At 40.4% G+C, this 23,186-nt stretch overlaps 3 protein-coding genes across 4 annotated transcripts; all 3 read left to right on the top strand.

The window, feature by feature from the left end:
- The first annotated feature begins 323 nt into the window (after positions 1-323).
- On the top strand, positions 324-2,842 carry LOC117631747 ((+)-neomenthol dehydrogenase-like). 2 transcript variants are annotated; one of them, XM_034365035.1, is made up of 5 exons: positions 324-425; positions 504-750; positions 1,516-1,593; positions 1,684-1,869; positions 2,298-2,842. In XM_034365035.1, the coding sequence occupies exons 1-5, from the start codon at positions 394-396 to the stop codon at positions 2,673-2,675; spliced, it is 921 nt and encodes a 306-aa protein (XP_034220926.1). In that variant the 5' UTR covers positions 324-393; the 3' UTR covers positions 2,676-2,842. The 2 variants fall into 2 exon arrangements, with proteins under 2 accessions (XP_034220926.1, XP_034220925.1); XM_034365034.1 differs by having other exon boundaries at positions 1,516-1,869.
- Positions 2,843-13,661: 10,819 nt separating this feature from the next.
- LOC117631278 (5-methyltetrahydropteroyltriglutamate--homocysteine methyltransferase-like) lies at positions 13,662-18,815 on the top strand. The gene is made up of 12 exons (XM_034364330.1): positions 13,662-13,986; positions 14,370-14,723; positions 14,825-14,912; positions 15,307-15,434; positions 15,524-15,915; positions 15,998-16,161; positions 16,743-16,823; positions 16,916-17,082; positions 17,175-17,280; positions 17,390-17,640; positions 17,724-17,925; positions 18,205-18,815. The coding sequence occupies exons 1-12, from the start codon at positions 13,874-13,876 to the stop codon at positions 18,571-18,573; spliced, it is 2,415 nt and encodes an 804-aa protein (XP_034220221.1). The 5' UTR covers positions 13,662-13,873; the 3' UTR covers positions 18,574-18,815.
- Positions 18,816-21,381: 2,566 nt separating this feature from the next.
- LOC117630308 lies at positions 21,382-21,972 on the top strand. Its single transcript, XM_034363048.1, has one exon. The coding sequence runs from the start codon at positions 21,382-21,384 to the stop codon at positions 21,970-21,972; it is 591 nt and encodes a 196-aa protein (XP_034218939.1).
- Positions 21,973-23,186: the final 1,214 nt, after the last annotated feature.

The following is a 23,186-nucleotide window of genomic DNA, read 5'->3' as shown; positions in this document are numbered from 1 at the left end:
GTCGGGGAACCCATTCCCCAATGAAGGTGGGGATCGAAAATCCCCGATATAAATATTACGGGTATGAAGGCGGAAATAGGGGAAAAAAGCTTAACGGGGATGGGGATGGGAATGACATACCCACCCCCGATTCGTCCCATTGCCATTCCTACTTGAGGACCACAAGTAACATAAAAAAACATTAAAAATACAATCTGATAGTTTCATAAACCTTAGAGACGTTTTATGATATTAAGCCAACTAGAAATTATCATAATTAAAAAAAAACACAAACCACTAGTAAAAATATTTATATATAAATCTTGACAAAAAAAACTGACACGATGTAGACCCTCCCTTTCAGAAAGAAAACAAGATCATCAGAAAGCAGCACATCCAAGCATTATTGCAACAATGGGAAGCAATGAAGGATATGGAGCAGAGAGGTAATTAACTCTATTAATATTAATATCCTTTAATTAGAATGTAATTAGTGAAAATAAATGGGGTTTTCTGCTGGGTAGGTATGCGGTGGTATCGGGAGCAAACAAGGGCATTGGATATGAGGTGGTGCGGCAACTTGCTGCATGTCAAGGGGTGGTGGTGGTTTTAACGGCTAGAGATGAGAAAAGGGGAAGAGATGCCACGTCACAGCTCCATCACTTGGGTTTCTCAAATGTGCTCTTCCATCAGCTTGATGTTTTGGACCCTTTTAGCATCCAGTCTTTGGCCAACTTCATAGACAACAGATTTGGCAGGCTTGATATCCTGGTAAGGGAGGGTTTCTACTCTGTGTTTTTTGGGTTTTTTTTTTCTGTTTAGTTTCTCATATTTCCAAAAGAGTGATTCTTTGGACTTAGTAATTTCTTTTCTCTCTTTTTTTAATCCATAATTGTTTTAATATATAGTGGAAAATTTATTAATTTGGTCATTCAAAAATTTCACCACCGACCCCTCCTCCTTCCCAAAGGCTCCCTCAACCCCTCAGATCTAAGGGCAGCCAGCAGGAGCGAGGAGGCAATTGGCTGTGAGACCTATGTCCAGCTGTCAAGAGGCAATTGGCTGGGGATACTGAGGTGGAAAGCTTACCTTGGCATCCCCATGCCACGCAAGTTTTTCTCATGAACTAGAGAGTATGATTGAAGTTCAAATTTTATATAGAGCTCCTAAAATAATTTTTGTGTGTTTTTAGCTAAATTTTAACTAAAAAATAGGGAGCATAATTGTAGATGCTCTAACACACTTAATGTATCAAACCCGAGAAGGTTCATGAGCAAACCAATAGAAAAACATAGGTACCAAAGAACTTTCTTTGTAATCAATGAGGTGTTAGGCCTTTGGCGTGCTTCCAAGTGGTCTTAGGTTCAAACCCCCGTGCTACCCGAGTGTGAGTTTTCCCCCTTCCCCATCCTAACTTTGGCCAAAAAAGAAAAAGGATAAAAATAACTTGTTTGTATTGTTCTGTAAAATTCAGTAGGAACTGTTTCCACCTTTGGTGGGTAAAAACGAAGTGATCTGACAGTTTGATTCCTGCAGGTTAATAATGCTGGAGCCAGTGGAGCAGTGGTTGATGAGGAAGCTTTAAAATCCCTAAACATTGATCCCACAACTTGGGTAAGTTGGTTAAGACTGTTTCTCTCACTCATATGTAGCCACAACCAAAAATCCCAGCACCTAAGTAATGGACTAGTTGTGTTTGTGCAGCTTTCAGGCAAAGCGGTCAACAAAATTCAATGTGCAATAAAATTCACTTATGAGAAGGCTGAAGAATGCTTGAACACAAATTACTATGGTGCTAAAAGACTAACTGAGGCTCTTCTCCCACTCTTGAAGCTTTCCCCTCAGGGAGGAAGGATTGTGAATGTCTCCTCTCTAAGGAGTGAACTTAAGGTATAAAAAACCATAGCCTGCCTATATATCGCATGCCATTCATCATTAATCACATCGTCATTATTAATTAACATAACACTTATTATTAGTAGTAGAATGATCCATTATATGTTGTATTTTATTTTGTCATTTTCCAACATGATACTTTACATTCTTCAACACCAGATGTGCTATCAACCCTACTTTTAAGGGTGATGTTCTTCTGCTAGATAAGTCTAGCAAGAGAACATTCCCCAAAACACATGACAAATCGAGATGGTAATAATTCCCTCATATTCCATCCGTCACAAGTTGTCATTCTTTTCTCTCACCTACTTCTTGCTACTCAGAAAATAGCCCTTGAGTTGATATGATCTCTCCTTCCAAGTCCTAGTAGCTCCTGAAAAAATTGTAAACTGCATAACCAAAGTTATCAATATTCCATGCAGAGGATACCAAGTGAAGAAATAAGAAATGAGCTTGGGGATATGGAAACCTTGACAGAGGAGAAAGTAGATGCACTTTTGACAAAGTTTCTGGTTGATTTTAAACAAAATACACTTGAAGCCAATGGATGGACACTGATGCTGCCTGCATACAGCATTTCCAAGGTCACCCTCAATGCCTACACAAGAATCCTTGCCAAAAAGTATCCAAAGATGTATATCAACTGTGTGCATCCAGGCTTTGTCAATACAGATATCAATTGGCATACAGGAACAATGACTGTGGAAGAAGGGGCTGCAGGTCCAGTCAAGTTGGCTCTTCTACCAAATGGAGGCCCTACAGGCTGCTATTTTGATCAAACTGAAGTTGCAGACTTCTAGTTCATATATATGTTATAAGTTATGCATTTCCGCCTGGGTGTTAAGTAATAACTATATCAAGTTATTTTGATACAATTTGAAATATTAAGCGCTTGTGGGAGTTAGAATGATTCTATTTCCTTTTTGTGGCCATCAAGACTTGCAACAAGGTTGAGAATTCTGACTCATTAGACTTGGATTATATACTAGAAAAGCATATATGTATATATGCTTGTGCAACAGTGCAAACCCACTTAAAAGGATCAAGAAGTCCTAAAGAGTTTTCAGAAGACGCAAAGCCTTCTTTTATATTTTCTTTTTTCTTTGATACTACCTTATCATTTGTGGTTTAACCATAATGGAGAGAGAGAATAGAACATATGATTTGATGAAAGAGCATGAACTATTGGATTTAAGCTATCACTATAGGTGAATAAGCAATTTGAAGTAAATTTGCTGTACATTCGTAAGGTTTATTAACCCCATGTACCAGATCCTATTCCTAGGGATGGCTTCTGTCCAACCATTTCCTTTGGCTAGAACTATAGCAATGAAGTTGAACCGTGAATATTCGCAGACAAGCTGCCTTTTTTGTACGCGCCTCACGCGAGAAGGATTTTTCTTTGCTTTTCAGATCTCGCTCGCTTCCGATCGATCCTTGCTGGAAACTGCCAGTTGCGATGGTTTCCAGGCAGTTTCTCTTTCGTTTCTGGCTGATTTCCCTCTGATTTTCTGTTGGTCATGACGAAAGGCTCACCTGGAGTTTTCTTGAATCCTCATCGCTTGCCTAAGCGAAGTCGAGCATCAGAGAATGCTGAACCTGAGTGTGATATGGATGCTGATTCAGATTCATGTCTGATCCAGGACCAGACACCTATTGTTGACTCTGAGCAGGTATCTCGTTTTTACCTTGGTTCTGATAGTTTTCATGAAAAGCTTATGAACAAGGTGAATTTGACTAAGAATGTAGGTATAGATGTGAATTGTTTGGATGATGCTTATGAGGATCTCAATGATGATGAGGATGTGGTTATTTCTCGGGGTGATCGGAGGCCCTAGTATTCAATTTTCTGATAGGGCAATGGATAGGTTATGCCGACCTTGGAAGAATGCTCTGATTATTAAGCTCTTGGGCAGGTCTCATACTTATAATTATTTACATGATCGATTACACCAGAAATGGAGTTTGAAAGGAGAGTGGAAATTGATAGATTTGGTGAATGATTATTTTGTGGTAAAATTTGAGCTTGAAGAGGACTTAAATTTTGTTCTCACTAGTGGTCCTTGGATAATAGCTAGTCAATATTTAGTCATGCAAAAATGGAGGCATGGCTTCTGTCCAGCTACTGCACATATCATTCGAATGGCTGTTTGGCTTCGTGTCTCTGCTATTCAACTTGAGTGTTTTGATGTTTGGTCGTTGAAACGAGTTGGGAATTTATTGGGGAAATTGTTAAAGATTGATTCTCTTACCACTGCTCAAAATAAGGGCAAGTTTGCTCGGATGTGTGTGTAATTAGATCTCACTATGCCTTTAGATGCTTTCGTCCAAATCAACTGGAACTGGTATAACATAGAGTATGAGGGGCTGCCAGATATATGCTATCTATGTGGGAGGTATGGCCGTAAACAAGAGAAGTGTGAAGTGAATGTTAAAGATGTTGAAACCGTTAATGGTGAGACTACTATTGCCATGGGTGCTGATGTTGAGGGGAGTAGTTCGGTGGGAATTAACAGGGCTCACTATGAGTATGACCAGAGTTTGAGAGGGCCATGGATGAATGTTCTCCCTAGGAGTAGGCCTCAGTCTAATTTTAAGGGAGTGGGAGGCAAGGTTTCTGGGGTAAAAAATAAGGGCTCAAGGTTTGATGCTCTTAGGCAAGTTGGTGAGAATTTTGGAAAGGATGAGGGGAATGTTGGTGAGTTTTTTTGTCAGACTGGTAACAGACGAATGCAACCTTTCTTGACTGATTTGAATATGGGAAATAAGGTTTGGACAAAGTCTAAGGGTACAAATTCTGTTGCTAGGCAGGTTTTGGAGGATATTTCAAACAAGAGCTTGCCTATGAAGAATCGTGTGAAGGAAAATTGTCAAAATACTGGTGTGGCAATTAGAAATACGCCAGGCTGCTAGTGTGGCAAGTAGAAGTACTGTTGGTATATCTGGTTCTATAGGAAGGGTGGGATTTCAAGGCAAGAAAAGTGTTGCTGCTGGTTCTCTACCTGAGCAATTTGTGAGTTGGGCTAGTGGACAACTAGTTCAAAAGGAAAAAGGGTTGTATATCTTTGGGCATCAGCCACCCAATATAGGGGAGATGGCTACTAGTAGGGATGACAACTCTGGTTATGACAGTGATGATGAAGTGCTAATCCCTTCTGATAGTAAGGGTTTGGATCCCACAGAGAAAATGGACTTTTCGAAAGGACACGTTAGTTCACATGGTGGACACTTGGCAAGTAATACCTTCACGCCTGGTGAAGGTATGACTTTTGAGTCTTAATAAAAGGGTTTTAGCCCTTAAGGTTACTCTGTTCTTTGATGGGTTTTTTTATGGATATTTGTGTTGGAATGTTAGAGGAGCAGCGAGATCCAAATTTAAGTCTAATGTGCTTGATTTGATTCGCACTCATCGATTGGATATGCTTTTTCTTTGTGAGCCTCGTATAAGTGGAGCAAAGGCTATTTCTGTAGTTAAGTGTCTCGGCTTTGCTTGCTTTGAAATTGTTGACGCTGTGAGGTTCTCTGGTGGATTGTGGCTGTTATGGGATGATTCTGGAGTTCATGTAGAAGTTGTTGGCACCTCTGATCAAACGATTTTTGTTTGTGTGGCTCGCAATGGTCAAGACCCTTGGCTTTTTACTGGTGTTTATGCTAGTCCTAATGCTGTCAAGCGAGCAAATATGTGGGACTATCTCTCCTCTGTTGCTGCAAGTCATAATATGCATTGGTTGATTGCCGAGATTTTAATGAGTTACTTACTGCTAATGAGAAGTTTGGTGGAGTTTTAGAGTGCAAATCTAAAGGTTTTAGAAACTGGGTTGATGGTAATGAGATGATTGATTTGGGTTATTCTGGACCTAAATTTACATGGAATAATAAGAGAGTCTATGCAAGGTTAGATCGAGCTATTTGTAAAATGCAATGGAGAAGGTTATTTCCTGAGGCTAATGTTCAACATTTGCCTAGGACTACTTCTAATCACAATCCAATCAAGATTAAGTTTAGCTCTCGTTTTGTTGTTTCTCCGCACTTAAGGCCTTTTAGGTTTGAAGCAATGTGGATGCAACATGAATAATTCAATGAGTTTATTTCTGATGTTTGGGGACAAGTTGCTGGCTCAGCCTTGGTTAAAACTTATCAGTTGGTTTAGCCTCTAAAAGATTGGAATGTTAATGTTTTTGGACGTCTTAAGAAGCGGAAGGCCTGTTTGTTGGCTCGTCTTAATGGTATTCAAAAAGCTTTGTGCAGGGGCTCAAATATTTTTTTGAGTAACTTGGAAATTTCTTTGATTGATGGGTATAATTGTGTGCTGGAGCAAGAGGCTATGTTCTGGAAACAAAAATCCAGATTACAATGGCTTCAGGAGGGTGATCGAAACACCAAATTCTTTCATCTTACTACTATTATTAGGCGGCGGAGGAATAAAATAGAGAGATTAAAGAATAATGAGGGTGTTTGGGTTGAGGAAGCTCAAGACATTAAAGGTTTGGCTATGGCGTATTTTGAGCAATTGTTTTCTCAAGAGATTGTGGAGCATAGAGACCTGACATTACCTAAGTTGTTCCCTGTTATTGATTCGGTTGATTTGGAGTTGCTTGAGAAGGAAATTGATATGGCTGAGATTAAGCGAAGTTTGTTTGGGATTGGAGGTTTGAAAGCTCCTGGTGTAGATGAGTTTCTAGCTTGTTTCTACCAAGCTCAATGGAATAAATGTGCTGATGATATTTTTGCAATGGTGACTCAAGCTTTTAAGAAGTGCAACATCCCTGACAAGCTGAATTACACTTTAATAGCTTTGGTGCCTAAAGTGCAAAGCCCCCAGTCTATGGTCCAGTTTAGGCCTATAAGCTTATGCCAAGGTTATTTCTAAAATCCTTGTGGCTAGGTTAAGGCCTATTTTTCCTGATCCTATAAGTCCCAACCAAGTTAGTTTTGTCCATGAACAACATATGACAGATAATATCCTTATTGCATAGGAGTTAATGCATAAATTTAAGTTGCCTAAAGGGAAAAAAAAGGTTTGTCGCTTGGAAAATAGACCTCTCTAAGGCCTATAACAGGTTGAATTGGCATTTTGTTGAGTATGTACTTTTTGAATTGAGGCTGCCTGCTCCGTTTGTTAAGTTGATAATGAACTGTTCAGTCTGAGTCATCAGATTAATGTGAATGGGGAATTGACTGCTCCTTTTAGTCCAATGAATGGTATTAGACAGGGAGATCTCTTATCTCCCTACCTCTTTGTTCTCTGTATTGAAAAGCTCTCTCATGTTATCTGTAATGCTGTTAGTAAGAAAAAGTGGCGGCCCATGAAATCTTCTCAGTCTGGCCCGCCGATCTCCCATCTTTTTTTTTGCTGATGATCTTGTGTTGTTTGCGGAGGCTAGTGCTAATCAAGCTAAAATTATGAAGAGTTGTCTATATTTGTTTTGCTCTGCTTCTAGACAAGTAGTTAATTTTGATAAGTCTGCTGTCTTCTGCTCACACTTGTAAAGAGGTTGCTAAGGAGATAAGTTTGATTTGTGGCTCTCCTCTCACTAATGACCTTGGTCAGTATCTAGGAATGCCTCTTTTGCATTCTAGAATCGGAAAGCACACTTATAGTTCTTTAGTTGATAAGGTGCATAATCGACTGGCATCTTGGAAGAGTAAGCTCCTATCTTTAGCTGGAAGAGCTACTTTAATTCAAGCGGTTACAGCTTCTATCCCTGTTTATGCTATGCAAACTACTAAACTTCCTGTTAGTGTCTGTAATGATTTAGACATCTTTGTCAATGGGATTTGGCTTGTAAACTTAAAGGTAAAGGAGGTTTGGGGTTTAAAAAGACTGCTAGTATGAATTAGGCTCTTCTTGCTAAGATTGGGTGGAGATTGCATTTTAAGGACAATGGTTTATGGGCAAAACTTTATGAGGCTAAGTATCTTAAAGGGACTTCTACTTTTGATAATTCTCTTGGAACAAGGTAGGTTTCCTCCACTACTTGGAGGAGTATTATACATGGTTTTCAGTTGCTTATGCAAGGGATGTGTTGGAGAATAGGTCTGGGAGACTGTGTAAAATTCTGGGAGTATAATTAGGTTACTGATGTCCCTTTAATGCAGCAGGCTGGAGTTCTCACCATTCATGATAGCAAATGTTCTATTTCAAGTTTTTCTAAGAATGGCTGGTGGGATATTGATAAGTTGAGAGTTGTTCTTTGTGAAGACCTTGTTCAGCAGGTCATTAGTGTTCCTGTGGGGTTGTTGGGCTCTTTACCTGATACTCAGATTTGGAAGGGTAGTGCAAATGACAACTTTTCTGTTAGCTTATAGTTTATTCTTTCAAGGCTGTTCTACTCCTAACTCCTGTCGGAAATCCTTGTGGAGTTTAAATGTTCCTCCTAAGCTACAATACTTTATATGGCTGGCTTCTCAAGGCAAAATTTTATCTAATGATCAGTGTGTTCGAAGACAGTTGGCTTCTGACCCTTCATGTGGCTTTTATTCTTGGCCTACTGAAACTGTTCTTCACATTCTTTGTGATTGTGAGCTAGCTCGATCTACGTGGAATGCTATTCTCCCTGCCTGTGCTCATAATTTTTTCCATTTAGATGCTCAGCCTTGGATGAAGGTCAACGTGCTTTCCAGGGAGAAATGGAAAGGTGATGTTCCTTGGAGTACTGTTTTTGTGTTTACTTGCTGGCATTTATGGTGTTGGAGGAATAAGCATGTTTTTCAGAATGAGGATACAGTCCTCTTTTGTCCAAGACAAGTTATTTGTGGAGCAACCCAAGAGTGGATTAAGTCAACTTCTAATCGCACTATAAGGGTAAATAAAGTTCAAATTCATGTTACCTGGGAGCCTCCTAGGCCTGGGAAATTCAAACTGAATGTGGATGGTTCAAGGAGAAGCATTACTAGTTGCATTAGTGCTGGGGGAGTCATTCGTGACCCTTTTGGTGACTAGGTAAGCGGTTTTGCTGTTAATCTGGGAAAAGGTCAAGTTCTTGAGACTGAGATATGGGGCCTTTTCTTTGATTTGAAGTTAGCAATTGAGAAGGGCATCAGTAGTCTCATTATTGAGATGAACTTAGCTATTGCAGTCAATCTCTGTCAGAATTCTTCTATGCTTGCTCTGCATCCCTTAGCTGCTTTGGTTAGAAGCTGTTGTGACCTTATGCAGCAGTTTCCCAGTTGTGCCCTTCAACGTGTTTTTCGTGAGAAGAATATTGTTGCTGACCGATTGGCTAATTGGAGTTATCAAGTGGATCTTGGGCTATGCGTGTTTGAGCAGGCCCCTAGTTGGTTAAGTGCATATCTTGTTGATGATCTGCTAGGAATTGTTCATTCTAGATTGGTCTGTTTAGACCAGTGTGTGTAGTCTGTTTCTTGGGGCTTTGCCCCCGTACTTAATAAATAAATTTTTTTAAAAAAAAAAAAAAAACAAAAGGTTGAACCGTGTACCTTGCATAATAATCTTTAAGCAGTATGTGTGAGCCCCTGAAAAGTTTTGTATTTTTAGTAGGAGTGATATATGAGAAAAATAAATTTTTTGGAGCTCAAAGTAGTGAAATATGGAATTTTGGTCAATTTCTAGAGATTAAATTGAATTTTTGGAGGTGATTTGGATTTATTGCATGTGTTAGAAAAGTATTTGAAAAATATTTTGAAGGATTTTAGAGAAGTGGAGTTTATAGAAAATTGTAGAGGTATTTACGAGTCCGTAAGAATTTTCAGGAAATTTTTCGGAGCTCGTAGGTATGTTTGGTGAATTTTAGAAGTTTTGGAAATTAGAAATTGAATTTTAATTAGGCATGACACGTGGGGAGATTTTGGCCATCCACGCGGTGTTGACAAAGCACATCTGACGAACGAGAGGCGCTAACATTAACTAACAAAGATTGATAGGGGACCATGTGGCAAAGTCTGATTGGGCCACGCGGAGCTGACACAGCTTCCACTAAGAGCTAAGGAAGATGTGCTAACACATGGTTGTATCTCGACCATTGATTGCTTGATTGGTAAGCAATATCGACAGGCGAGATTGATTACACAGAAGGCGGAATGTTAATAACAAATTGTTTTTAAATTTCTTAAATTATTTTTAATTGTTTATAAATATTTTAATATATGTTAATAACAAATTGACAGAATGTCTATAAATTGTAAACTTTGTAAATCATAGTGACCAAATCGGCTAAATTTTTTTCTCAGTGACCAAATTGAAATTTTATAAAGATATAATGACCAAATTTTTTTTTAACCCTACTAATTATCCGTAGTAAAAACCACACACTTTTCACAAGAAATTGGGGCTCCTGGTTTTGAATTTTCTTGAGGACCTTGATGCTTTTATGGATATCTATGAGAAAAAAACGATGAGAACCCAATGACTGTTGCTTTCTTCTCATAGCAGTCATGCCGGTGCCGCTTGATTCTTTGACATTAGAGATCGATATATGGAACTTGAGCTAGTTACGAAGCATATAAGATCAAACTTAAGATTAAGAAAAACCAAAGAAACAATCTGCTTGTATCCGATAATCATAAAATCCTAAACTTTCTCGATCCACGCCGCCTTTTTTCCTCTCCCCTTTCTTATATTGGGGAATGCTAGCAAACTTCTCTTTAACATTTTCCCTTCTTGTCATGATATGTGTCATTTTCTTTACACTTAAAACAATGTCATTAAGCAAAGGACCCACTAGTGTAGTGATTTGGAGTAATTGCTTCCCCATGAAAGGTCCTATAAGTCTTATCATCTGTGTAGTGTGTGAGTTTAGTATATTATCGACCCTCAATAGGAAATGTCCTAAAAAAAATGTCATTAATGCAAAGGACTCATTCGAGAAATTGCTCTTCTAGGCAAAGTTCTGGGTTGAAGTTCTTGTATCCATATAGTGTGTGTGAGTTTTAGGGATGGACATTCAAACCTGAAAACCTAGTTGATTTGCGCTGGAGAAAAAAAAAATCAGAAAAAACAGGGTTGACCAAAAACCAAACCAAATCGGTTTGGTCAAATTTCGATTCCAGTTCTTATAGTGAAAAAATTAGACTGGGCCGAACCAAACTAGTTGTGTATTTTTTAATTTTTTTAATAAAATATTTAAGCTAAATACTAAATTTCTAAGTCCATAACTAATCTTTCCCCAAGTCCAACTCCAAATCACCTTTCTTTTCTAGGCTGAATCACTTCCATCTGCATGAAATTGGGTTATTTGTAAATTTTTAAGCCACAAAAATAACATTTTAATTGTGTTTTGTACCCAAAAAAACCTTCAAATTTTAAAAAAAATAAAAATCCGGTCCAAAAATAAAAAAAAGGGACTTATGGACACATTGACCAAACCAGTTTTATAATTTTATTTAGGTCGAAATCAGAGCAAACCAGGCATGATGAATAGTATTGGTTCCACTTCTGATTTGGGGTGAGAATCATTCTCAATAAAAAATGTTCTAAAAAAAGTTATTAATTCATATAATAAGTTAGTTTTTGTTTTCCAAATGTTCTCATATTAAATATAATGATTTCCAAATTTTCTTCAATTTAAAAAATATTCTCTCTCCTCATCTTCCTCTCAATCCTTCCAGCCCCTAACCCAACATGACAGCTTGTTAGAGCATTTCTAGCAGTTTGTCCCTTGCCATGGCAAGTGGAGCCCTATGGCAGCTACTATTCATGAATAGTGCTGCCCTAGCCCCTTAAGCAAAGTGTGTTTCTAGCAGTTGCCCTTTGCCATGACAAATACTATTCATTTTTTTGTTTTTTTTCACAACTTCTTTTACTTAAACAATTAATTTGGATAATATTTTCGGATAAGATTTTTGGGTTCCTACGTGTCAATGCTATTCATATCAGATAATATTTTCGGATAAAATTTTATTTTATTAGTTGTATTGGTTGGTATTTATTAAAAAAAAAAAAAAAAAGGTATGAGGATTTGGTGTTAAAAGTGAAGAGTATTGGTTGGTATTTATAGACACTGGCGGACCCAGAATTTTTTTTAGCAGAGGTGTAATATTGGCTAAGTATGAAAAATGATTTTTTAGAATAATCATTTTCTCAAGATAATTTTTTGCCGCTTTTATTCCTTACACATCAAATAAGAAAACTTGATTTTATGAGATTTTAATATGAAGTATATATTGACTTAATGAGCCATCATTTTTAGCCTAAATCGTATTTTGCACTAAAACCTATTTTTCATATTTTGATTTGGTGGGAATTTGATTTTCTAGTATTTTTATTTGAATCCAAATGGGGGTACTTCCTTATTTACATTGTAAACTTAAGTAAATGTAGTAATATTAAAATAAATGAAAATAAAAGGACAAAAACATTTACTTAAATGTTGAAAATAGAGAAAAAAAAAATTCAGTAACTTTTTTGGTATTTTTTTCAAAAAAATTTTGATTTGGTCAACCTATTTACCCGTCTAGATAATATTTTTTCCTTGTTCTCTAATAAATCGACTAATTAAACTCTTTTTTTCATGTTTTTTATTACAGAAAAATCGGCTGCTGTTGGATTGAAGGAAAAAAATCAGATCAGAAAGCCCAGAAGCCGACACGTGAAAGCTAGCCGTTGGCGGCTACTGAAGCGCGAGCATGCAATTTTTTTTTAACAAATTCAAAGCTGAAGGGTTGACGTCAGGCTGGCATCAGCAATGGCATCATCAACCCTCGGGCTCGCTCTCGGGGCCAAACTCCACCTTGAGGCCAGCCCAATTTGATGGCCCCCACCTCCTGCCCGGACTGCCTTTTCTTGCTGGAAACACCTTTTTCTTCCAAACCCACCCAACCCCCAAGGCTGAGTCCAGCCCTAGCTGCTACCCAAACAAGCATATGAAAGACACCCACTGCCTCTCTGCCCCTCGTTACCACCAAACATATATGAGAAATAGAGGGACACAAAAAGTCTCGAAATTTTTTTTTTTTTCTAATTGCACCCATATTCGAGAAAGATAAAAAGTCACTTTTGTTCATTATAATTTGCCACTTTTATTATTTTGGTCAATGTCATTTCAATGTGATCAATTTTGTTCCTGTACTTTCCAATTTAAGCAATTCAAGGATGGAAGAAAATAGAGAGAGAGAGATTGATCCCAAAACCCTAGCCTTAGCCGTATCCCCAGCTGAGAATCCTAATGGGATATCACTGTTGGAGCGCACCTCTACAATGGGAAGGAAATCACCAGCCCAAAATGAGCTGAATTGGAATTGGGTATCTCTAAATTGCTGTTTGGTTTAGGAACTGAAAATGATGATGAGCCAACTGTTGAATTGGGTCGTTGCTTGACACTAGTTTCATCAGTGCCCTCCATTAAAAACCTTGATTCATCAAAACAAAAACCATGCGCTAAGTTGCCTACTGGTTGAAATGTGAATCAAAAGCCTCGCAGCCCACGCCGCGTCCTCTGCGTCGAGACCAATTTCCTCATTGGCTTCTGGGTCTCGCTCCAGTTCAAGTAGATTCAAATTGAGAACCCTTCGATCGTTCTAGTGCTCGAACGCCTCCTTTTCGCCTGCCTCCCCCTTCTCTGCCTCTCTCTCTTCTCCCATATCGTCTGGGTCTCGCGCTTGGGTCTCGTTCCAAGGTCACCATCTCCGCCCTCCTACCTCAACCGACAGCTTCCCCTGGATTGGGCTGAACTGAATGCCTCCTTTTCTTCTTCTTTTTTTTCCCATAATTTGTCCTTGTACGGAAATGCCCCTCAAGAACTAACAGGAGTTACCGTGGTAAAAGCGACAAACTACAGGGATAAAAAGTAACACAGAGAGGGAGGAGAGGGGGTGCGGCAGGGGCCGGGCTGTGTCAGGGAGGGGGAAGGGAACAGCTGAAGACTTGAGAAGCTACATGCTCTACAAGGCCAAATAAATATCTTGAATCGGGTGGCTGTGAAAAAAAAGCCATAGCCCATCCTCCTTACATAATCCATAGCTAGTTTGAGTCTAATTGCAAAGTTGGGAAAAAGAATATTGAGAGAGAGTGAGGAAAAACAGAAAGTAGCTTCAAGTATAAATGAAGCAAGTTTCATCAATTACTTTTGGGCCTTGTTATGGGTATCTCTGTTTCTCAGCTGAACGTCCCACTCTTCTTCGCTTTACCCACCACTTCAAGTCCCATAGTACCAGGTATTACCCTCTCCTCGTCTCCTTCTCACTCATACTTTCATTCAATTCAGAGGTTGTTGCTCTTCTTTTATGGGTTTTAATTTCTCACTTTCTATATGTGCTGTCTCATTTCATAGTTTGTTCTGTATTGTTTTGATGGGTTTTCATTCTTTTCTTATCTTATGTTTCCAACTGAATGGTGGGTTTGTTTAGCAAATTAATGAACAAGGCCGTGGAAATTTGTTGTTTTAATGGATGGTTTATAACTGCTTTATTTGTTAGTATTTCTCTTTTAACTTATATTGTTCGAGTAGACTTGATAGGACTCTTTTTGTTTTTGTTTTTATAAGACAAATAGGTTAGTTTTTAACTTTGTTTTGTGACCTATGTGTATGGTGGAACAGAGCAATGGCATCCCACATTGTTGGTCTTCCCCGCATAGGACCGAAGAGAGAGCTCAAGTTTGCCTTGGAATCTTTCTGGGATGGGAAGAGTAGTGCCGAAGAATTGCAAAACGTGGCTGCAGGTCTTAGGTCATGCATCTGGAAGCAGCTGGCTGATGCTGGTATTAAGTATATCCCAAGCAACACCTTCTCATACTATGATCAGATGTTAGACACCACAGCCATGCTTGGGGCTGTACCACCTAGATATGGTTGGAAAAGCAGCGAGGTTGGCTTGGAGACCTACTTTTCAATGGCTAGAGGGAATGCACATGTTCCTGCTATGGAAATGACCAAGTGGTTTGACACCAACTAGTAAGTGAAATATGCAGTCCATGTTTCAAGTATTTCAATGAGTTTGGTTTGTGTTTGTAAATTGTCTTAATGGAACACCAATGGCACATCCTTTTCTGCAGCCATTACATTGTCCCTGAATTGGGGCCACATATTAGGTTCTCTTATGCCTCTCACAAGGCAGTGGATGAATTCAAGGAGGCCAAAGCTGTAAGTATTCCTTAATTTTAAGATCTTCTTTTGTTCCAAGTACATGTTTAATATTTAAATAAATTGAAATGGATCCAAGTAAAATTAATGAATCGTAAATGCCATGAATAGTCTGTTTAAGGGCTATCTCACACTATATGGTCTATAACTTTATCATGTTGCCTTGTGACTTGAGAGTAACATCTCATTTTAAGTACCATGACTTCTTATTTCATGTATTTTTATCATATCGCCTTGAAGGAGATGCCAAAGTTTTTGTAATTTTATCTTAAATAGTTTGTTATGAAAGAATTAGCCCACTTTTCTGCATCTAACTTAATTCCTTTTTAGTTTTCAATTTAATGTCCCATATTTGTATGAATTGTTGATTCAATCATATTTTGATACAATGCAGCTTGGATTGGATACTGTTCCTGTCCTTATAGGACCTGTATCCTACTTATTGCTATCAAAACCAGCAAGGGGTAGTGAACAATCCTTTCCCCCTCTATCCCTACTTCGCTATATTCTTCCAGTTTACAAGTAACTGACTTTCCCTATTTCATAGACATTTATATGTTTTTATATTAGTTGTGTTTGTAATATCTCTAATGATGATCAAACCCATACAGGGAGGTTGTGGCAGAACTTAAGGCAGCTGGTGCTACCTGGATCCAGTTTGATGAGCCCACCCTTGTTTGGGATCTTGATGCTAACCAATTGCAGGCATTTGCTCATGCCTACTCAGAGCTAGAGTCATCTTTATCTGGTTTAAATGTTCTGATTGAGACATACTTTGCTGATGTTACTGCCGAGGCATACAAGACACTTACCTCTTTGAAGGGTGTTACCGGTTATGGGTTTGACCTAATTCGTGGAGAAAAGACCCTTGATTTAATTAACGATGGATTTCCTTCTGGAAAACACCTTTTTGCTGGAGTGGTTGATGGAAGGAATATATGGGCCAACGATCTTGCATCTTCCCTCCGTACCCTGCAGGCTCTTGAGGGCATTGTTGGAAAAGGTTTATTGATAAGTGATTAAGTGATGGATGTATTCAGTTTGCTGTAAGTAATTTTATCTAATATAATATGTTTTTTCTGCAGACAAGATCGTTGTCTCCACATCCTGCTCTCTTCTACACACTGCAGTTGATATAGTGAATGAGACTGAGTTGGATAAAGAGGTTAAATCATGGCTTGCATTTGCGGCCCAAAAAGTTGTTGAAGTAAATGCCTTGGCTAAGGCATTGTCCGGACACGAGGATGAGGTATTTAATTTTTAGTCTTTTTTTATTCTTGTTTTTTTAAATTTTAGGCATAAAAAAATATTGTAAATCTAAAACTTCTGCATTTGATAATGGTTTTTAATATTTTCTTTTAAATAAAATAAAATCTTATGTACCTTCTGATTATCATTTAGACAGTCCTAAGATATTTGAGCATTCCATTTACCGATTTTTCATATTGGAGGGATATTATGCATAAAGCATGGAAACAAATGAGTCTTTCAGAGCACCGAACAGTGCAAAAAATACTGTTTTGATCTTTTGGTACTGAATGTTTCTGATTGCATTGACATAATCATTAACTTGATCATCTTGATGTCCTCTCTCTCTCTCTCTCTCTCTCTCTCTCTCTCTCTCTTCCCGCTTTTTTACTTAAGACTATGCTATGCAGTGCTGTGGACATTGTTATTTATAGAAGCAGATGAATTACTGCATATTTAATTGATCTCCTACTAGATGTGTTATTCGGGACTGGAAACTTTCTGTAATTCTTTAAAGCTCTTACTTTGAGGATCTTTTCATTTGTAGTACTTTTGAACTTCTCACAACCTAATCATTTCCAGACATTTTTCTCCACCAATGCCGCAGCTCAAGCTTCAAGAAAATCCTCCCCTAAGGTGACGAATGAGGCTGTCCAGAAGGCTGTAAGTTTTTTGGTTTTTTATGTTTATCTGTTTTAAAGTGACCTGTAAGTGATTATTTTGCACTTATGGGGTTATCATTCTTTCTTGCATAGGTTGCTGCACTGAAGGGCTCTGACCTCCGTCGGGCTACAAATGTGACTGCAAGGTTAGATGCTCAGCAAAAGAGGCTGAACCTTCCTATTCTTCCAACCACCACCATTGGATCTTTTCCTCAAACAATAGATGTAAGAAGAACGCGCCGGGAATTCAAGGATAAGAAGTGAGCATTCTTGTTCTGGAAGTTGTGTTGACCTCAGAATTCTGTTCATTCTTTTTACTGCAAATATTAAACTGCTCTCTTCATCTTCCTAGAATCTCTGAGGAAGATTATGTCAATGCAATGAAAGAGGAAATAAACAAAGTTGTCAAGCTCCAGGAAGAGCTGGACATTGATGTGTTGGTACATGGAGAGCCCGAGGTGAGCTTTCAATAGATAGAATGCTTGTTCGTTCAACTAGGCCAAGCTTTTGTTGTACAAAGAGGTTTTTTGATTCCTGATTATATTTGTCAATATATTGCCAACCCAGAGGAATGACATGGTTGAGTACTTTGGGGAGCAATTATCTGGATTTGCCTTCACTTCCAATGGATGGGTCCAATCTTATGGTTCCCGCTGTGTCAAGCCACCTATCATCTATGGTGATGTGAGCCGCCCCAAGCCCATGACAGTCTTCTGGTCTTCACTAGCTCAAGGGATGACGAAGAGACCTATTAAGGGCATGCTCACTGGACCTGTTACCATTCTGAACTGGTCCTTTGTGAGAAATGACCAGCCCAGGTAAGGATACAAGCATACCAATTTCCTGATCCTTTTTGGTTTTTCTTTTCTAGCTTTTAAACAAGGTATCTGCCTGCTTTCAGATTTAAGACCTGCTATCAGATTGCTTTGGCCATCAAGGACGAGGTTGAGGATCTTGAGAAAGCAGGCATTACCGTAATCCAGATTGATGAGCCTGCTCTAAGAGAAGGTTTGCCTTTGAGGAAGGCTGAGCAGGCTCTCTATCTAGGTTGGGCTGTTCACTCCTTCAGGATTACGAACTGTGGTGTTCAGGATACTACCCAGGTTCCTTTTCACTTCTCTACCATTTGGTCCGGTCTATAAGTCAACAGTGTCAGATCATTTTTTGTTTCACTTCAGTGCTAGATATTTTTTAAGTACTTTGACTAAACATGTGTTAATGACAGTATAAAAAATTCATTTATAAAATGGAATTAACGAGGCTGTCTAACAGATACAAAGAGATGTTTTCTGGAAACTCATATACTGAATACAAATTAATAGTATGAATTGGCCTACTTTATCAAAACGTTAGTATGATGCTTGAATTCTTGTTTTGGACAGATCCACACCCACATGTGCTACTCAAATTTCAATGACATCATTCACTCGATCATTGACATGGATGCGGATGTTATCACCATCGAGAACTCCAAATCAGATGAGAAGCTGCTCTCAGTCCTCCCTGAGGGACTGAAGTTTGGTTCTGGCATTGGTCCTGGTGTCTATGATGTCCACTCACCCAGGATCCCGTCTGACACAGAACTTTGTGTCAAAATTAAGAATATCATTAAGGTCCTTGAGAACAACATGGTGTGGGTTAACCCGGACTGTGGTCTCAAGACACGCAAATACTCTGAAGTCCAGCCTGCCCTCAGCAACATGGTTGCTGCTGCCAAATACAATCGGCAGATGTTGAGGCGTTCAGACTGATGGCCAGTGAGCTGAGGACCGATTTGGTCTTATCTTGGGGAAAGCAAATTTTTTTGTTGGAATTGCTTTACTATATATTTTCATTAGGGTAGGTGATAGCCTAGTAGTAGTTTCTGTACATGCTTTTTTGGCTTTAGGCAAAATTGTAGCAATAGTCCCTTACTAAGACCAAACTTTACTTTTCGTCCTTCATATTGTTAAATTGTTACAGTGGTGTTTTAATTAGATCTCATGTTGCATCATTGGTCTTTCTGTCAACTTGGTTAAATTTTCTGTCAAAATTAAGGGCAAATTGGGAAATTCATAATTTTTTACTCTCTCTCTCTCTCCTGCGTGCTCTCCCTCTTCCCTCCACGATTTCTTCTTCCCCCATTCCCCCATGACTACCACCTGCAAGCTCCAACCCTCAAACCTATTCCATAGCACCATCTACCGTAGCTCGCAACCCCAACACCCACGGACCTAGAACCCCAGTCCCCATACTCCACCCCAGATCTGGTCCAAACAGAGAAGCAGAGGGTTGATGGGTATCTAGGTGGGCCACTTGCATTGTCCGTCTCCTTAGTGGGAGGATGGATCACTTTCCATCATCTTTTGGGTTTTTGGCTGCACTAAAGATCGCTCCTCATACAAGTTTCAATTTCATGTACCTAGCTAAGTCATGCTTGGCTGATGAAGAAATAGAGAGGCTGGACAGATGAAGAGGTTAGAGTTGCAACTAGAGATGCTGAGAGTAATTTAGTTGTGCATCCCCTGAAGCTTAACAGTTCCTATGCCACGAGAAAGCTGGGCAGTGCAAAATTGCATTGCAGTTAAAGAGAGATAGGGGGGGAGAGAGAGAGAGAGAGAGAGAGAGAGAGAGAGAGAGAGAGAGAGAGAGAGAGAATTTGTGTGAAAATACATTTTTACCCATGTCAAGTAAGACTTGTCATTGTCATGTCATCATTTTTAACAGAAACGTTGACTGAGATTATGGAAAGGACAATTTTTGAAAGTGAAGACATAACTAAAGTACCATCGTAACTGTGGGAACCGAATTAAATCAGACCCTAGGTCAAATAATTCCTTCCATTTGGGGATTATTTGACATAATTGGGAATTAATCAACCTAATTGGGAGTTACTCAATTTAATTGGGAATTACCCAATTAAATTGAACGTTTCTTAATTAGGTTGAGAATTGATTTGATTCCTACCACAATTCCCAAATAAATGAGGAGTTACCTAATTAAAAAAGGATTTGATTTGATACCTACCACAATTAGGGATTTGATTTACCCTAATAAATCAATCAATTCCAAATAGGGGAGGAATAATTCCCTTCCATCTACGGAATTATTCCTCTAAAACCCTAGCCTCCAAGATGACTATAAAAGGATAGCCACACACAAGGGCTGAGGTACGTCAACTCTGCAGAAAATTCCTCTCAAACCCTAGCCATCTCATTTCTCTCTTTCTTTTACATACGGCTCCGGCCGCCCGATTTACACATTAAACACATCATGTACCCTATTTTAGCTATCGTTTCTCTACGGATCGATTGGACTGACTTAGGCATCGGAGGGCCTTTGGCCAACACCCCCCGGGTGTGGTCCTCTCATTGGTTTTATTTTGCAGGGAGAAAGGGGCGGCGAAGAAGAAAGGGGAATCTTTGCAACCGAATATTCTTGTGGGGAAATTTTCTCCCACAAATTGGTGCTTTCATTGAGAGCACGAGTTATACTCAACGCGTGCTCAAGGAATCCATTCCTCCTATTTTCAAATCCACCGAAGCCTTCCAAACAACCATGGTTGGAAGCATGAACACAAGAGGCAAAGCCGCCGCAATGGCTAGATCCGCGACGGCCCAAAGCCACTCTACCCACGATCCCGCGATCAACATGGTGGCATCGCCACCTTTCACCACCGCACCGGCCACTGCAGCCGAACATGGTGGAACTTCCCATCAAGTTGGACTCGTTACCACCGCCGACCTAGGGCCGGTCTTGGAGCAACTCCAAGCATTCCCTCCATTGCCTTCACGCGCGACGTACGCTCTCGCATACACCTCTAATAAAACCCTAGCCCGTGTGCAGTTGGGCTCCACATACTTCTCTCCTCCCAATCCACGAAATCAAGCAGACCTTAATATGAGAGTTGACCAGCTAGCTCAGAGAATGGACGACCAAAGCAATCTAATGAGGCAGCTCCTCAACCAAATAAACTTTGCTCAAAACTTTGGCCTTGACCAACAAGGCGAGGAGAGAAGGATGGACGAACGCGTCAGTAGACAGCTCGACGGGCACCGAGCAGGTCGAGCAAGAGTGGGCAGACAAGGCGAGGGACAACAACGTGATCGGCCTGCCGACATGTCGCAAGCATCTGCGAGCCATACTCAGAGCAGATTGAGTGTAAGGAATGACGTGCGTGAAAGGCTGGGCTCACGACCCGACGTCCGCACCTGCTTGGGCCCGCAGGGAAATGTGCATCAAAGGCTAGGCCCTCAAGAAGGTCAGCCAGACAACCATCGCAACGAGGATCGTGAAAAAGACGTTCAGCTGTCTACTCGCAGAGAAGCATTCACAAAAGGCTAGGCCCCCAGGGAGGTCAGCTGGATAACCCTCACAATGAGGACCATGAGGAAAGGTGCTCCGTTACTCATTCTCGAAGAACCGTTTCTTGTCGACAAGCTACAGAGAATCTTTCACAAGCGCAGTCCACCAACACTCCACCTAGGCAACGCAGACGAGAAGGTCGATCCTCGGAAATCAACGAGGAAGTCAATCAGCCTCAAACAATTCGTGAAGGTCGCCAACGTGGCCGACAAGAAATGTGTGCGGAAGACGTAGAGAAGCTTGTGAATGACCGACTTCGAGACTTGAAGACCGGAGGAAATTTCGAAGATGTACTACGAAAGGAGATAGACCAGGCAAACTCTATGTCTTTCACTGCCAAAATCGAGCAGGCTGCTCCCCTGAAGAGATTCCCAACACCCACATTCACACACTTCAGGGAGGATTTCGATCCTGAGAGCCATCTAAAACACTTCAAAAATGTCATGATCCTCCACAAGGCCGACGAAGCGTTGATGTGCAAGGCGTTTGCAATGACCTTGGGAGGAGCCGCCCAAGACTGGTTCCACACTCTGGCATCCGGGTCAATCATCAGCTTCAAGGAGCTGACTTACGTATTCACCAAAGAATACACCTCTTACCGGACAATCAAGAAGAACCCTAACCACCTGTATAACCTACACAAGAAGTTCGACGTATCTCTTCGAGATTACATCAAGAGATTGAAAGTAGAAAAGGCCAATGGATGTGACGACCAAATCGCGTCCTTTGCTTTCAAGAAAGGCCTTTCGACTGAGCATGACTTGTATCGCGAGCTGACCATCACTCCCAGCCAGACTCTGGGATGATGATCGAACTGCCGCAAAGAAGTATACTAAGCAGAAAGATCAGCTGCCTAAACGGGCAGGCCAAAGAAGCGACGAATTTAGCAACAGGAAAAAGGACAAGCGCAGGTCGCACCCACAAGGGGACGCTACGGCATGAGAGAAATACACCAAGTCCACCATCCCCATACATCAAATCTTAGCCCAAGTGAAGAACAAACCTTGGATAACAAGACCACCACCCTTGAAAGCGCATCTTGAAGAACTCGTGAGAGAAGGTCACTGCACATAATTCATTGTGAAGCAGGCTATCCAGTGGATAGAAGATCGTGACACCGCCAAGGAGCCGCCCCAGAAGGTCATAAGAATTAACACAATCCTAGCCGACTCCGAGGAGTCTGGGCTGACCAGTAAGGAAAAGAAGAGGAAGATCAAACAGGCCACTGTGATCTCCCAAATCTCGACCGACCTTCCACCAGCAGAAGACGATCCTGTAATCGGCTTCCAAAAGAAAGATATGATTGGCCTTGACATGCCACATAACGACGCCCTTGTCATCAGCATTCAAATCGCTCAGGCCATGGTCGACTGAATCCACGCAGAAGAGGGCAGTGCAGCCAATATCCTGCAACTGGCGGTCATCCAACAGATGGGCTAGGAGGCAAAGGTCAACAAATTAGCTAGGTCGCTTACCGATTTTAATGGTGCAACAACGATTACCATGGGCACGATAGACCTCGACATCTACTCCCCACCTGTAATCAGCTCGCAAACTTTCATGGTCATTAATGAGGTCTCACCCTACAACGGTATTTTGGGCAGACCATGGATCGGCAAGATCAATGCCATCACTTTTGCCACACATCAAAAAATTCGTACCCAATCCCTGGGGTGGTGTCGGCTAAATGAACAGCGATCAGGCAATGGCGATAAAATGCTCCGCCCAAGGGCTGAAGAAAGGCAAACAAGCGCAGTTCCTCCCTATGAGCCAGGCGGATCTGGATGAGGTTGAACAACCGAATCTTGCTATCTTATAGCAATCAAAGCGTCAGGACCAAGCTGAGGAAATTTGCGCAGAGGTCTTTCCTGAAGAAGGATGGAAACCCAAGGAGGACATCAAGTTAATACTCTTGGATCCTGACCAGCCAGACAGGAAAGTGCGGATCGGCTCGCGCCTAAGCCCAGAAGAGAATGTGGAGCTTACCACCTTCCTCCAGAGTAACAAAGACATATTCGCA

This window comes from Prunus dulcis, chromosome 6, assembly GCF_902201215.1.
Source record: "Prunus dulcis chromosome 6, ALMONDv2, whole genome shotgun sequence".
NCBI lineage: Eukaryota > Viridiplantae > Streptophyta > Magnoliopsida > Rosales > Rosaceae > Prunus > Prunus dulcis.
Note: the sequence above shows the minus strand (reverse complement) of the source record. Positions and strands in the feature narration are given on the sequence as shown.